Below are 12,815 nucleotides of genomic sequence, written 5' to 3'. Positions count from 1 at the left end.
GCGTATCCAAGCGCGTATCCAGGTGTTCGCCCAGACGCTGCGAGAAGCTCTCGCAGTCCTTCCATGAGACAGCCCCAGGAGCCCCCCATGAACCCCTCTACTCAGCAGCTCCATGCAAAAGGGAGCTGAGGCAAAGCCTCCCCCTAAAACAGCCTCCCCCCCCCCCCCCCCCCCCAGCAGGAGCCTGCCCCTCATCATCCTCACAGCTCACACCTGGGGCTGATGCCACTCTCCAATGGCGCCTCTCCCCATCCAGCACACAGCCTGCTTCTCACAGACACAGAGCCAACAGAAATCTGCTCCGGGTGCTGGCTTTTCTTAGTCCATCTGCTTCCACAATTCAGACACGTACCTGTGCTGATGGCACTGAGGGAAAGCTTTCCAGTGCACAAAACTGTCATTCTGGTAGCACGCTTTGAGACGCCTTCAGAAAAAGCAGAATCAGAGCCACCTCCTAAGAGCCCTGCTGAGGAACCCCGCCCTCCTTGGGACACCCAATGCAGCAGAGCTCGAAAAACGAGGGCAAAAGTCAAGCTTGGAGTGGAAAAAGACAATATAAATACAGCAGCCGTTCAAAAAAGCCTTCGCACAGCAATAGTGGGAACCGGTCACATTTCTTCTTTCCTTGCTCTCTGGAATGACATTAATACGAAGTAAAAAACCCACACGAAACACAAGGCAGAGCTGGGATTTTACACGTCTTCCTTTTGGCTCTCTGGATGACAAGCGCCTCTTCCGGGACTGCGACATGATTTGGGCACTGGCAGAGAATGGAGGCAAAAGGTGCCAGAGAGCCCTTTCTATCGCCTTCAGCCCCTGCAGCTGTTCTGAGGGTTCCAGGGCACAGCTCGGTCCGTTCCTAGATCAAAACCTCAGGGCAATATCTTCAGAAGTACTACCCATCTCCAGTCGGATCCTCCTACATTCCTGTAAACAAATGAGTGCATAGAGAGGGTTTCTCCCCAGCTGAGTTTAGAGACCAATTTCTATTCTTTAGCAATACCTAGAAAACCGAATACCTTGCCAGGTTTTAGCATCCTACACCCACTCACCCCTCCCTGTGCATTTGGTGGCAGCTTTGGGTCCCTCTGGGGGACGGCACCCAGCGTGACCCCCCCCCTCGCCCGCCACCCACCTGCTCCTGCACCGCAGTGGGGCTCCCTCTCCTGGGGACCTTGGGGTGCCCCCAACGGCATCAAAGCCCCGAGTCTTCACCCCCCCTTTTCCTGACCCCCAAAGAAGACACAGGAGGAGTCCGACTGCCCTGGACAGCAGCGCAGCGCTTCCCCCAAGCCCTTCCCACACGTGCATGGCCCCAGCAAGGGATTCTGCTGCAACAAGAAAGGGGGGGCAGCCCCCAGAAGGCTTGAGGTTCCTGCCCAGCCTCGCTGTCACGGGCCAGGGGCAGCGAGAGAGGGAGCGGCACAGACGGCGGAGACGGCACGGCACAGAGCGGGGGCCGCTCTCAGCGCAATGCCGGGAAAGCCGCAGCTCCGGCGCTGTCGGCCGGGGTGCTTGACCGGCACGGGGGGATCCGCCGAGAGCCTCCGGCCCCGCGCGGGGACTCCTGCAAGGGCCGAGGGGCGCCGGGCTCCGGCCCTCGGGGCTTTATTCTCCGGCAGCCCGAGCCCCGCGGCTGCGGGGCAAAGAAGGAAAGGGGGCACGGGAAGAGAGGAGCGAGAGCAGGGCATGAGAAAGGGCGGGGAGGGAGCTCGGGCTGTGGAGGAAAGCGGGACGGGAAGGGAAAGCCCGGGACGAGGGTACAGGGAGGCTGGGCAGAGGAAGGAGAGAGGGGGAACAGAAGGCAGTAGCGGGCTAGGGACAGGACAGGAAGGAGCCGGGTTTGTGGGGGGAGAGGGAATGGGGGAAAGGGAGCGAGAGAAGGCGAAGACGGGGAGAAGGAAGGAGGGCTAGAGAGAGGGACAGGCGAGGAAGCCTCCCAGAGCCCCGGCTGCACCCCGAGCCCGGCCCGGCGCCTCGCCCTGCCCGGGATGCTGCGCTCGGCGGAGCTCGGCTCGCTCCGGAGACACTCGGCTCGAGTCGGCTCTTCGGCTACTGTCGCCTATTGTCGCCTAAACTCGGCTCTTGTCGCCTGCATTCCCCTCTTCGGCCGAGCTCGGCTCGCTTCGGCCCAACTCCCAGCCGCACTGTGCCTTCGGCGCGCCTCGGCTCGGCTCCCTGACGGCGGGCAAGCGCCGCCGCCTCACGTTCAGCTCGCCCGGCTCGGGGCTCTCCCGCTGCCGCGTCCCGCGGGCGGCCCGGCCATCGCGCGGACACGACCGGGAGCGCGGGCTCGGGCAGGAGCTCATTAGGCTGTGACCGCACTCGCGCTAATTAGCGCGCACGAGAGCAGCAGGCTCGCTTCGCCTGAGCTCGGCTCGCTTCGCTTCAGGCAGCCTCGGAAGCCTCGCCTCGGTTCGCTCGAGGCCGTCAGGTTCGGCCGCTCTCGCCTTGCTTCGGCCGAGCTCGTGCGATTCCCCCGAAGGCGGCGTCGTTCGGTTGTGTATTGATTGTATATTTCTATAGTTAGATTTATATTTCTAGGATACTTCTATTAATCCAAATAAAAACCCCATCTCTAACCAAATAAATACAAGAAAACACCTTCTTTTAAACGATATCGAAATATTTTTATACTTTGTATAGTTATATTCACATTTATATTTATAGTTTCTTTTGATGCAATCTATTAATAATTATATATAATATCTATAAAATTCTTGACATGTATTTAAATTATTATTTATATTATGTATCGTATTTACTGCTGCAACTAAATTTTTCTCATATTTGTAAACTTTATCTGTATGTATTTATGATATATTTCTAGACTTAGATTTCTACCTTCATATACTTTGTATTTATAGTTTTTATAATCAAAACCCTGCCTATTAACAAGTAAAAAAACCCGCTTTCTTTAACGATTAAAAAAAAATTTTTATATTTGTAATTTTCATATTTCTATTTATAATTTGTTCTCTAGTACGTGATAACATACCTGCTCCTGTACCGCAGTGGGGCTCCCTCTCCTGGGCACCTCGGGGTGCCCCCAACGGCATCAGAGCCCCGAGTCTTCACCCCCCCCGTTTCCTCTAGTTAGAAACTACACTGGAACTTTTTTCTGGAAACAAAGACATGGCCTAAATGCTCTCCCCATGTCCTAGACAGATAGATGTTCAGTTCTTAGTTGACTGGGCAGCAGTTTCTTAAATAGAATGATAAACAATATGGAAACATTTTAGCTACAAGCAAATAGGCAAATCTGAACAAGGTCCTGGTGGCCAGCCACTGCAGTTCTTTTGAAGCAATTTTTTAAACAATCAAATACTGATACCACAAAAAATAAAGCAAAAAGCTGACTACTGGCTAAGAAAGAAGGAAAAATTAACTTTTGATGACAACAACAACATTCCAAGGACACAGGCTTTTTTCCAATGTCATACCTTATTACTACCTCTCTTGGGAATTCTCATCGTGGATCCCAAAAGGAATAAATACCTCAGAGTGTCCTAAAGCACAAAGTAGCATGCACCAGCTCCTCACACTCCCAGGAGGTCAGCACAGCGTGCACCGAGTCTGCAACAAATTCTGCTCAGTGAGGGTCTGCAAACAAAGTTTCAAGTGATGAATTGAACTCATTTTCAAGGGACGCTTTCTAAGCACAGAAGCACAACAAAGAACAAGCAGAAACAATCCTTAAAAAAATCTGCAAGTTTTATTTAGCACATATGCGATGGATTTCCACCCTATGGCTTCTCACTTGGATTTGTCTGTAGGTTCAGGAAGATGATAATGCACACTCTGCCTTCCCTGAACCCCCCACACCAGCTGAGCGCTGCTCAGCGTGTTCAGACCATCGGGAACTGGGTTATGCACACCCGGATGGACCGGAACTCCTCTGCTGCAGATTCAGGAGACCAGAGCAGAGAGGCGCTGGCCGAGGCGTCATCCCAATTCTATTTCTGTGTGACGAGAAGTAGTTTGTTCCCAACAGCTGCAACAATCCTCAGCTCGCTCCCGTGGTGAGTATTAATGGCACACAGAGGGCAGCCTGAGGAAATAATGGTCTGGGCTCTAAGTGGTGGGACAGGCTCTGATTTTTTTCTTTTGTATTTGCATGATGATCGGTACAACAGGGCTCTGATGGATGACTCGGCAACACGCAATTAAAAACTCCTCCATAGGATTACATGGACTTGTAGGAAAAGACAAAAGCCTATCACCCTTCTGAAATCTCCTTTTAATCCGAAGCACGTGGATTGTCACTGTACTGCAACTTCCAGGTTTTCAAAGCAGCTTACTTCTGAAGACCAGGAAACATTTATTTCTACAGAAACAATGGGCAGCACCCAGGCTAATCTAAGCACTACTGTTTGATAGGGGATCTGCAAGTGTGCCAGTCCAGCTTAAAGCGGGCTTTATGCCAGTCTAACGTCCCCACTAAATTCTTCCCGTATCTCCCGACCCCAAAATCTTATTTTTCCCTAAAGCTTCTCATCATTGGCAATTTCCAAGTAACATGGTTTTTTTACAACATTCAAAAATGTCATGCTGGACTGAACTAGAGAGTAATTTTCCAATATAAGCTTAGCAAAGTCTGAATTGACTTGTCCAGACAGAAAACCTACAAGTGAACACTTACACCTGCCTAAAAAGACCTAATGAGCCCCTGGCAGCCACCGGCATCAAGGCACAGTGGATGTTTCTAATACAGGGTAAGGATAACAATATCACCTTTTGTTCTCTCCAGTTTGTTTCCTCTGCAGTCATATTTGCTTCTTATGATTTTTACAGTCTCTGTATCTTCTCGGACAGCGCTGAGTCTGACGACCAGGATACGAGAGTCTTTCCCTGCCCTATGGAGAGAACCAAGAAAAAAAGTTAAAAAAAGAACAGGGCAGTTTGAAGTTAATACTTCTGATGAGAAGCAGCACCTAACAAACAGAGCAACAGTGAACAAAGCGTGATACCTCCCTGGGGACAGAAGACTTACAAACTCTCCGGGATTTACAATTCTAGTAACCAAGCCCTTCAGCACAGCAGCCAAGTGTCCCATTAGGTGGTGCTGCACCAAAGAATGATCCGAGAGGTTCCAAAGAGTGAAATGCACCTTATTTTCCAAAGACGTAAAATCTTGCAAAATAACCAAACTACAATAGATATAAACTACAGGGCAAGAGTACAAGTGTTAACTTGAGGAACTAGAACCAGCCAGGTGAGCAACTGCTAACTGGATCCTCAACAGAGTTTGAGGAACCCTTCAGGATACAGAAGGGTTTTCCCCAGAAATTGCACAGGCTGAGTTTTGATAGAAGTACACTTGCCAGACACTCAGAAACGTCACCCACCCTCCGGGTGTCTTGAGAGAGCTGCGAATGGCTCACACATGGTTTGAGCTGGTTCTGTAAGGTCTCAGGGTGAATTTCACCAGATGCAACCAAATTGGGCAACACCCAGTGGGACAGAAGGAACCCAAAGCTTGTTTTACCCAAAGCTTGGGTAAGCAGAGCTCCAGCAAATACTGCGGAAACAGACATAACAGGGTAACAAATAATAAACCTACTTTTTTTTTAATCTTACTTTTTTTTTTTTTTTCTTCAGGTGATCAAAACAATTAAGGAGAAGGTGGAAAACTCACCATTACTGAACATTTCATCATCTGTAAGCTGACCATCCTTAGCATAGAGGACTCCAAATTTAAAATTCACCAATCCCCTGGGAAATAAAACCAGATATTGCATGATAAACAGTCAAACAGAAGACGTAAGAATTTGTTTCCTCTAAGGACTTTCACGTATGTACGTATCTTTGTATACATCCTACGCATTAGAACATACATTTTATACCATCTTCCAATACATAACAATTTACCTTTAAACTTTGATAGTATAGCATCAAATCATTAACTTAAATTGTTGCTCTATTATTGTTAAGTTGGTGCTTAAAGTTATTTTTGCTGTCATGTTCAAAAAAACATCACTTATTTTTACTGTAACGAGCAATTGATTTCCAAGTCATCATAAGCACATCAAAATACAAAGCTGTATTCACTGGACGGGTCTGTGAGATACAAGTAGTTAGGCTTATCCTTACCTCTTACCCTTCAAGAACCAATAAATCCTGTCAACAAAAACAGCATCTTTAGCCCCCTCCTATTAAAGATTCTACAAGGATGATGGTTTTATTTGTGTTTAGAAGTTTGGATTTGAAATGGCCAGTTCAATGGATAAAGACAGTTTAAGTAGTATTAGATTATTATTATTATTATTATTATTATTATTATTATTATTATCTGCTACTGGAAGAGACAAACCAGTAGTATCTATACTTAATTACTTCTATTTCCCGAAAATAATAAAGAAAAAGAACCAAACAAAAAAAAGTCACTTCCTACCTTTTGTATCTCAGGATGAAAAATGTCTCTTGGGCTCTTCTCCAGTTTATCAAGACTCCTAGCACTGAAATGCAAATGAACGAGTGCTTTATAGGCCCCGAACCACCAACCGATTGCAGTTACAGCGCTTACAAAATGAATCGTTCCCAGAGCCTCTGGGAAATGGAACGGTTTGTGCAACTGCCATTTCTTCCCCAAAATACTAACTTCCAACACTTCCTAAACTTAGTTTGCATTTTAAAAACAGAAATTAGGGAGACTCAGGGTGGAGATCAGGTTGAAATTGATGTCCTTCTAAAGCACAGGGCTCTGTTCCATCACCCTTCACTTTGGCTCCACACAGAATCACAGGGAGCATTTTAGGAGGGCTCAAGAACCAATTCTATTTCTCTCTTTTTTCTAGTTCTCTCTCTTCCTAAATAATTCAAGGCAAGTCAAATGAAAAATGACAAGTTCAGCATCAAATTCACACTTTTTCCCTTTGTCTGGTCAAGAACAGGCTTTAAAACCACTTCTTGCTGCCTTCAACGATTAAGACTTGCAAAACAGTTTCACAAGTTTGATAGGTTTATCATAAAAACCACAGAACGCAAGCTCTGAATTACAGGAAAAGGTACACAGGCAAATATCTAAACTGATGGCTTATTTGTCAATCCATACCTTAATGGAGATTGCACTGAGAATGGTTTTGTGGGACTCTAAGGGAGACATATTTTCTGAGTACCCTGTAAACAAGAAAAGCTAGGATATATTACAGGACATACCCTCTTTTTCTGCATATTCAAATAGGATTATCAATAAAAACATTTCAGTTAAAAATGAAGAAAGAAAGCCACGGTAATTTTACTCAGCTATATTTACTGCCGATTTAGAGAAAAAAAAAATCACGGGTGCTGGAAAGAAAAAAAAAGTGAACCAGAAATGCCTACAGTAGGACTTTAAAACAATTGCTTGGATAAAAGCATCACGTGGAACATGAAGTAGAAAAAAAGCGAAACCAGTATCAGAGCTGCCTATTTTCTTACCATTGCACAAGAAAATCCGACAAGCAGTATAAAGTCACTGCCTAAAACTGATCATAGGATGCAACCAAGAACAATTGAGGCATTTGCTAATCTAAACAGAAACCTTTTCTGGATCCTAGTGTGAAAAATGCATGTATTTTATGATTGGCTTTTTGCAAATATTAAAATGAATATTATATGTGTTGTGTTAGAAAGTAATGCTGTATTAATTCTCTTAAGTAGTGTGTTAAATATAGTTTTAGGTTATAAAAATTGTTAAAATAGAAACTATTTTTAGTAGGATACTATTTTTAAAAGAAAAGACTCACAGCGAGATAGCAGCCACAGGACACCTAAATCTTTCAGAGAAAAAAAATTTATGGCCCTCTTATCAGAAGAAACAAACTTCTTCCTGACTCGAAGGCGCTGTTAGGATTCAGAGGAAGAAGTTGACCATGACCAGACAGAATCCTGTGTTTGAATGGAATTTATGCATAATGTATGAAGTGTATGAATATGCAACAGGCTGTTGTTTTTAAGGGTTAATCCTTTGTTAACGGGTGTCCTTTTTCGGGCTCGTGCTGCCCAGAAAAAGGTACTCGGACGTCCATAACTCTTTGTATTTATTGTCTCATATTGCCCTAATTAAAATTGTCCAAATTATTATTACTGTAATTGTATTACAATTTTTATAACCATTTTATTACTATTAAATTTTTAAAATTTTGAAAACAAGTGATTGGTGTTTTTAACACTAGTGTCAAATCACACGTTTTGTCTTTCAGCAGCTCGAGGCTGGAGAGCATTTCCCCTGGGGGTCGGGAGGGGCACAAGGGGGTGAGTCTGCAGATCGCACCTGTGCCATCAGAAGGATCCAGCCCGGTGCTCCTTGCGCTCGCCATTCTCCGGGCCATCGCTGTGTTTTACTGCTCAGCGATGCCGCTCCATCTGTTTGCGTGGAAGGAAGAGCCACGAGCACTAAGGCAGTCAGCAGCCGTGCCATTCCAGCGATATCGCAGCGCTCTCTGCTCGCAAGGCTGAACACGCTGCGAAGCCGCCTCCGCAGCCGCTCGCCCGTCCCCGCTCGCTGCCCCCGACCCGCGGAGCGCTGCAACCGCGCCTCTGCCGCCCGCCGAAGCCGGCCCCGCCGGGCCGCCCCCGTGCCAGCCATTCTTCTCGGCCATCGTGTTCCTTTGCCTCCGGAATGTTCCTCAGCCCTCCCGGCCATTTACCGACCCCGCCCTGCCCGCCGCTCGCTCCCACCCCTCGCCCTTGCCTCGCTCGGCAGCCGCGTCCTTGCCCCGCCCCTGGCACCCAGCGGCGAGGGGCAGGGCGCTGGCTCGGGGGACTGCAGTACCGCTCTCTGGCCACAGGGTGGCGGACTTACCAGGGCTGTGATTTTCCCGCCCTTTTGGCCGCCACCTTGAGAAGGTCAATCGAGTCCGCGACATCCGCGACACACCACTCCTAAGATGGCGGCCTCTCGGCTGCCTGTCGCTGGCGGGCTGCAGTACCGGGCTGTGCCCACAAGGGGGCAGCACTGCGCCCACCCCAGCCAGGGCTGCCTGGGGGGAATGCGGGCAGGGAAGGCGGCAAATAAGAGCAGGGGCGATCCCCTCCAAAAACTCCTCTGAAATAAATGCCCCAAAACAGCCGGGAAAAAAAAAACAACAAACCCTGCCTCTAAACCAATAAGAACCAAAAACCAAAAAGTTCCCAACCCTTTCTTTTAATCAATATTTAAATATATTTTATGTTTATATTTTTCATATTTATATACACATTTATATTTGTAATGTATATTGATGTATAATGTTTATTTATACATTTATATTTATAATTTTCTATTTAGAAAAAAATTTATATTCTATATTACATCTATTTCTATTACTTAGATTTATTTATATATTTTTATACATATCTTCATATATTGATTATATATTTCTGTGTTAAGATCTTTACTTCTGTAACACTTACATTATTTAAAGCGCCTGCCTCTACCCAAATAAAGCCAAATGAAGCCCTTTCTTTTAAAATGTATTTTAATTTTTTAATTATATTTTTCATATTTATATTCACATTTATATTTAAAACGTATACTAATGTATAGTGTTATTTGTGTTCTATATTACACCTCTTCCTATTATTTATATTTATTTATGTTTTAAATTTCTATATCTATACTTTTATATCTTGTTTATATATTTCTATAATTAGAATGTAAATAAAACCCCTTTCTTTTAAACTATATTTACATATTTTTTTCATATCATATTCACATTTATATTTATAATTTATATTTCCGGATAATGTTATTTATATTCTATGTTACATCTCATCATATTACTCACATTTACATTAATATTTTTAATTAATTTTATTTATAGATATTATGTATATTATAGAGAATATCTTTTAATAGAATATCGGATATACCATTTTTATATTATATATTTCTATTACTTATATTTATTTATAATAAGTATTTATAGATATCAGAATAAAAATTATATAATTGTATATTTGGATTTATATTTTTATATTATTTATATTTATACTATTTAAAAAAACCCAGCCCAGAACCTACTAAAAAGCAAAAATCCCAAATTTATTTAAAAGTATATTTAACATTTTTATATTTACAATCTATATTTAAATATCTTTGTATATGTATAATAGATTATAATTTATATCTATTATGTTACAATAATATACTATATAGTATAGATTTTTGTATTTATCTATTTTCCATATTTATTTTTACTGTTATAATTATATAATTTTTCTTCCTGAGTAGGAGGGACCTCGAGGAGCGGCTGATGAAGAGGCAGCGGATGCAGTTCGCCGAGCGCCTGGTAAGGACAGCCCGGGATCCCCAGCCGCAGGCTGGAGAAGCCCCCTAGCCCCGGTGCTTGGTGCGGGGCGCTGGCAGCTGTGGCCCTGCCCAGCGCCGCTCCCGGGCCCGCCAGCCCGCGCCCCCCCCGCCGCTCTCTGGCCTGGGCCGTGCGGGCCGGCTCGGCCGGTGCTGGGCGCGGGGAACGCCCGGCCGAGGGGCACAGCCCGCGCCGAGCCTTTCCTGCCGGCGCTCCCCGCAGCTGCTGCAGGACGAGAGCCGAGCGGCCGAGCAGCTGCGCTGGGCGCTGCCGCGCCTGTGGAGCCCGCAGAGGCGCGTGCGAGAGGCGGCCGTCGGGATCATCGGTGAGCCCCGAGCCCGGCGCCCCTCCCCGCCCCCGGCCCGGCTGCTGCCCCGGCGGCAGCGGGAGCCGCGCCCGGGCCGCTGCAGCCCCGGCCGCCCTCGGCGCTGCCGCCGCCCTCCCGCAGCCAGCCGTGCCCTCGGGCGGCAGCGTGCGGCAGGGGCCGGCAGGAGCCCTGCCCGGGCAGGAGGGCGTGCGGCCGCAGGGCTGGCAGCGCCCGTGCCGGGCAGCTGTGCCGCCCGGGGCCGACACGGGCTCTGTCTTGCCAGGGCTGGCCGGAGTGCTCGTGAAGGGACAGAAGGAGGAGCTCCAGATCCTCAGCGAGGGTGAGTCAGGGCATCCTGGCCCCGGAGCTACAATCCGTGCCCGGGCTGCGGAGGGCTCTGCTCCCCGTGCGGACGAGGGGCGGCGGGGGCAGAGCCCGGAGAGCTGTCAGGGAAACGTGGGCGATGCGTGGCCAGCACCTTCCGGCCGAAGCCATGGCAAGAGCCGGCTGGGATGGCCCTGGCAGGAGGCTTTCCTTGGATTCCCTCAATCTGGCCTCTGCGCGTGGCTCTGTTCCTCTCTCTTCCAGCTCTTCAAGCCCTGAGGGAAGATGAGAGCCCATCCTGCCTCAGCATACTGATTCAGCTGACCTTTGAGAGAAGATCTGCAGGACTTTGTTCATCTGCTGGATCAGATGCACCGGCGTCCATCGGCGATTTCCAGTTCCCACTGAAGATGAGAGCACCTGCAGAGCAGGATGGACCAGCTGGAGCTCCAGGCACAGCTCTTGCTGCTCAGAGCTGAGCCTGTGGGAAGCTCCAGGAGCTCCTGCCATCTCTCTCCCTGTTGGCAGCTCCCTCCCTGCAGCCCTCAGGCCCTGCCCACTCCCTTTTTTTATCTCCCAGCTCACCCCTTCCCTTTGCTTTCCCTTAATAAACAGTTTGGGTTTTTCACTTGAGCCGCGTCTCCGTGGAGCTGAAGGGACACAAAATCTGAGCCCGGGCATGTGCAGGGCCCTGCTGCCGTTCTCCTCCCTGCTGTGTTCTGTGCAGGGACAGAGAGGAACAAGGGCAGCTCAGGCTGCAAAGGTCCCTGTCCTGCTGCTCCAGTTGCACAGCCCTGTGGAGTTCAAGGTTGTGCTGAGCACGCTGAAGGGGACAAGGACCCTGGGTTTTAGAAGAGTCAATTTGAGTTTGCTCTGATCCCAGCCGTGAGGGATTCTATGGTGTCCTGGTTCAGGGCAAATTTTGGACAGAACCCCCAAAGGGGCTCCTCTAGGAAAGCAGATTCAATCGGCCCCTCCCCCCAGCTGGTCCAGGAGAAAATACCTCCTTGGAGAAAAGTGGAAAAAATCTGTTTATTAAATAATAAAACCTAAACAATATTAAACGATAAAACCCTTGCGGCTCCAAAAGAGATGACAAACTGAGAAAGTCCCCTCCCTGGGTTGTAGCTCAGCTCACTCAGTCTCTGATCAGTCTGTCTGGTGCTGGAAATGTCACAGGCCAGGCCCAGCCCGGTGGGCCACAGGTGCAGCTGCCGGTGCTCCCCTGAGTGTTCAGTCCAGAGCAGGTTTGAACAGGTCCAAAGAAAAAGGGAAAAAACCCACAGTCCAGGGAACTTCCTTGCCTCAGCAAGCTAAAACTAACTAAAAGCAAAGGAGAGCTCTGTTCCGCTGTGTGTCCATCCACAGACAACACAGTCCAGGAGCAGGAATGTGGAGGAGTGAGTGCAGTGTCTGAAAACAAACTGCTGCTTCTTCTTTCCCCCCTTCACTCTCTGCAACAAGTCTTAAAGGTGCAAATTATTATTCAGCATAAACAGAACAAGATGATTTGGGATAAAAGCATCATATAGTCAACCTTGGACATTCCACCCCTTATCCCCTGTCATGGTTTGATGCTGGCACAATGCCAGTGCCCTCATGAAAATACCTTCTCCCTTGTGTCTGCTGTGAGATGTGACCAGGAATAAGCAAAGCAGGCTCCCACTTAGAAATAAAAAAAACCCTCTTTATTAACTAAACTAGAACTCTAAGTAAAAAGAAAACACACAGGGAAAATTAAAACCTTCCAAAAACATTTCCTCCTCCCCCCACCAAATTTCAATACATCCATCCCCCAAATTACCAACTCTCAGTCCATTACCACCCTTTAGGTAATCAATTTTCAATACATCCATCCCCCAAATTACTACCTCTCGGTCCATCACCACCTTTTATGTAATCAATTCTCAGGT

The 12,815-nt window shown here is 47.3% G+C and overlaps 1 protein-coding gene across 1 annotated transcript; it reads left to right on the top strand.

Annotated features, from left to right (window-relative positions):
• Positions 1-8,870: 8,870 nt before the first annotated feature.
• On the top strand, positions 8,871-11,528 carry LOC139604311 (uncharacterized). The gene is made up of 5 exons (XM_071455435.1): positions 8,871-8,908; positions 10,196-10,253; positions 10,347-10,596; positions 10,862-10,918; positions 11,167-11,528. The coding sequence occupies exons 1-5, from the start codon at positions 8,871-8,873 to the stop codon at positions 11,379-11,381; spliced, it is 618 nt and encodes a 205-aa protein (XP_071311536.1). The 3' UTR covers positions 11,382-11,528.
• Positions 11,529-12,815: the final 1,287 nt, after the last annotated feature.

Source organism: Agelaius tricolor, unplaced genomic scaffold (genome assembly GCF_023055355.1).
Source record: "Agelaius tricolor isolate 1412-34295 unplaced genomic scaffold, bAgeTri1.0.p SCAF_49, whole genome shotgun sequence".
NCBI lineage: Eukaryota > Metazoa > Chordata > Aves > Passeriformes > Icteridae > Agelaius > Agelaius tricolor.
This window is presented reverse-complemented; position numbering and strand designations above follow the sequence as displayed.

Bases quoted from the DNA above. Each gene is read 5' to 3' on its own strand.
- LOC139604311 (XM_071455435.1), top strand. From the start codon at position 8,871: ATGGCGGCCTCTCGGCTGCCTGTCGCTGGCGGGCTGCA. The intron at 10,254-10,346 runs GTAAGGACAGCC...GGCCCTGCCCAG, and splicing joins TGCAGTTCGCCGAGCGCCTG to CGCCGCTCCCGGGCCCGCCA. The intron at 10,597-10,861 runs GTGAGCCCCGAG...CTGTCTTGCCAG, and splicing joins GGCGGCCGTCGGGATCATCG to GGCTGGCCGGAGTGCTCGTG.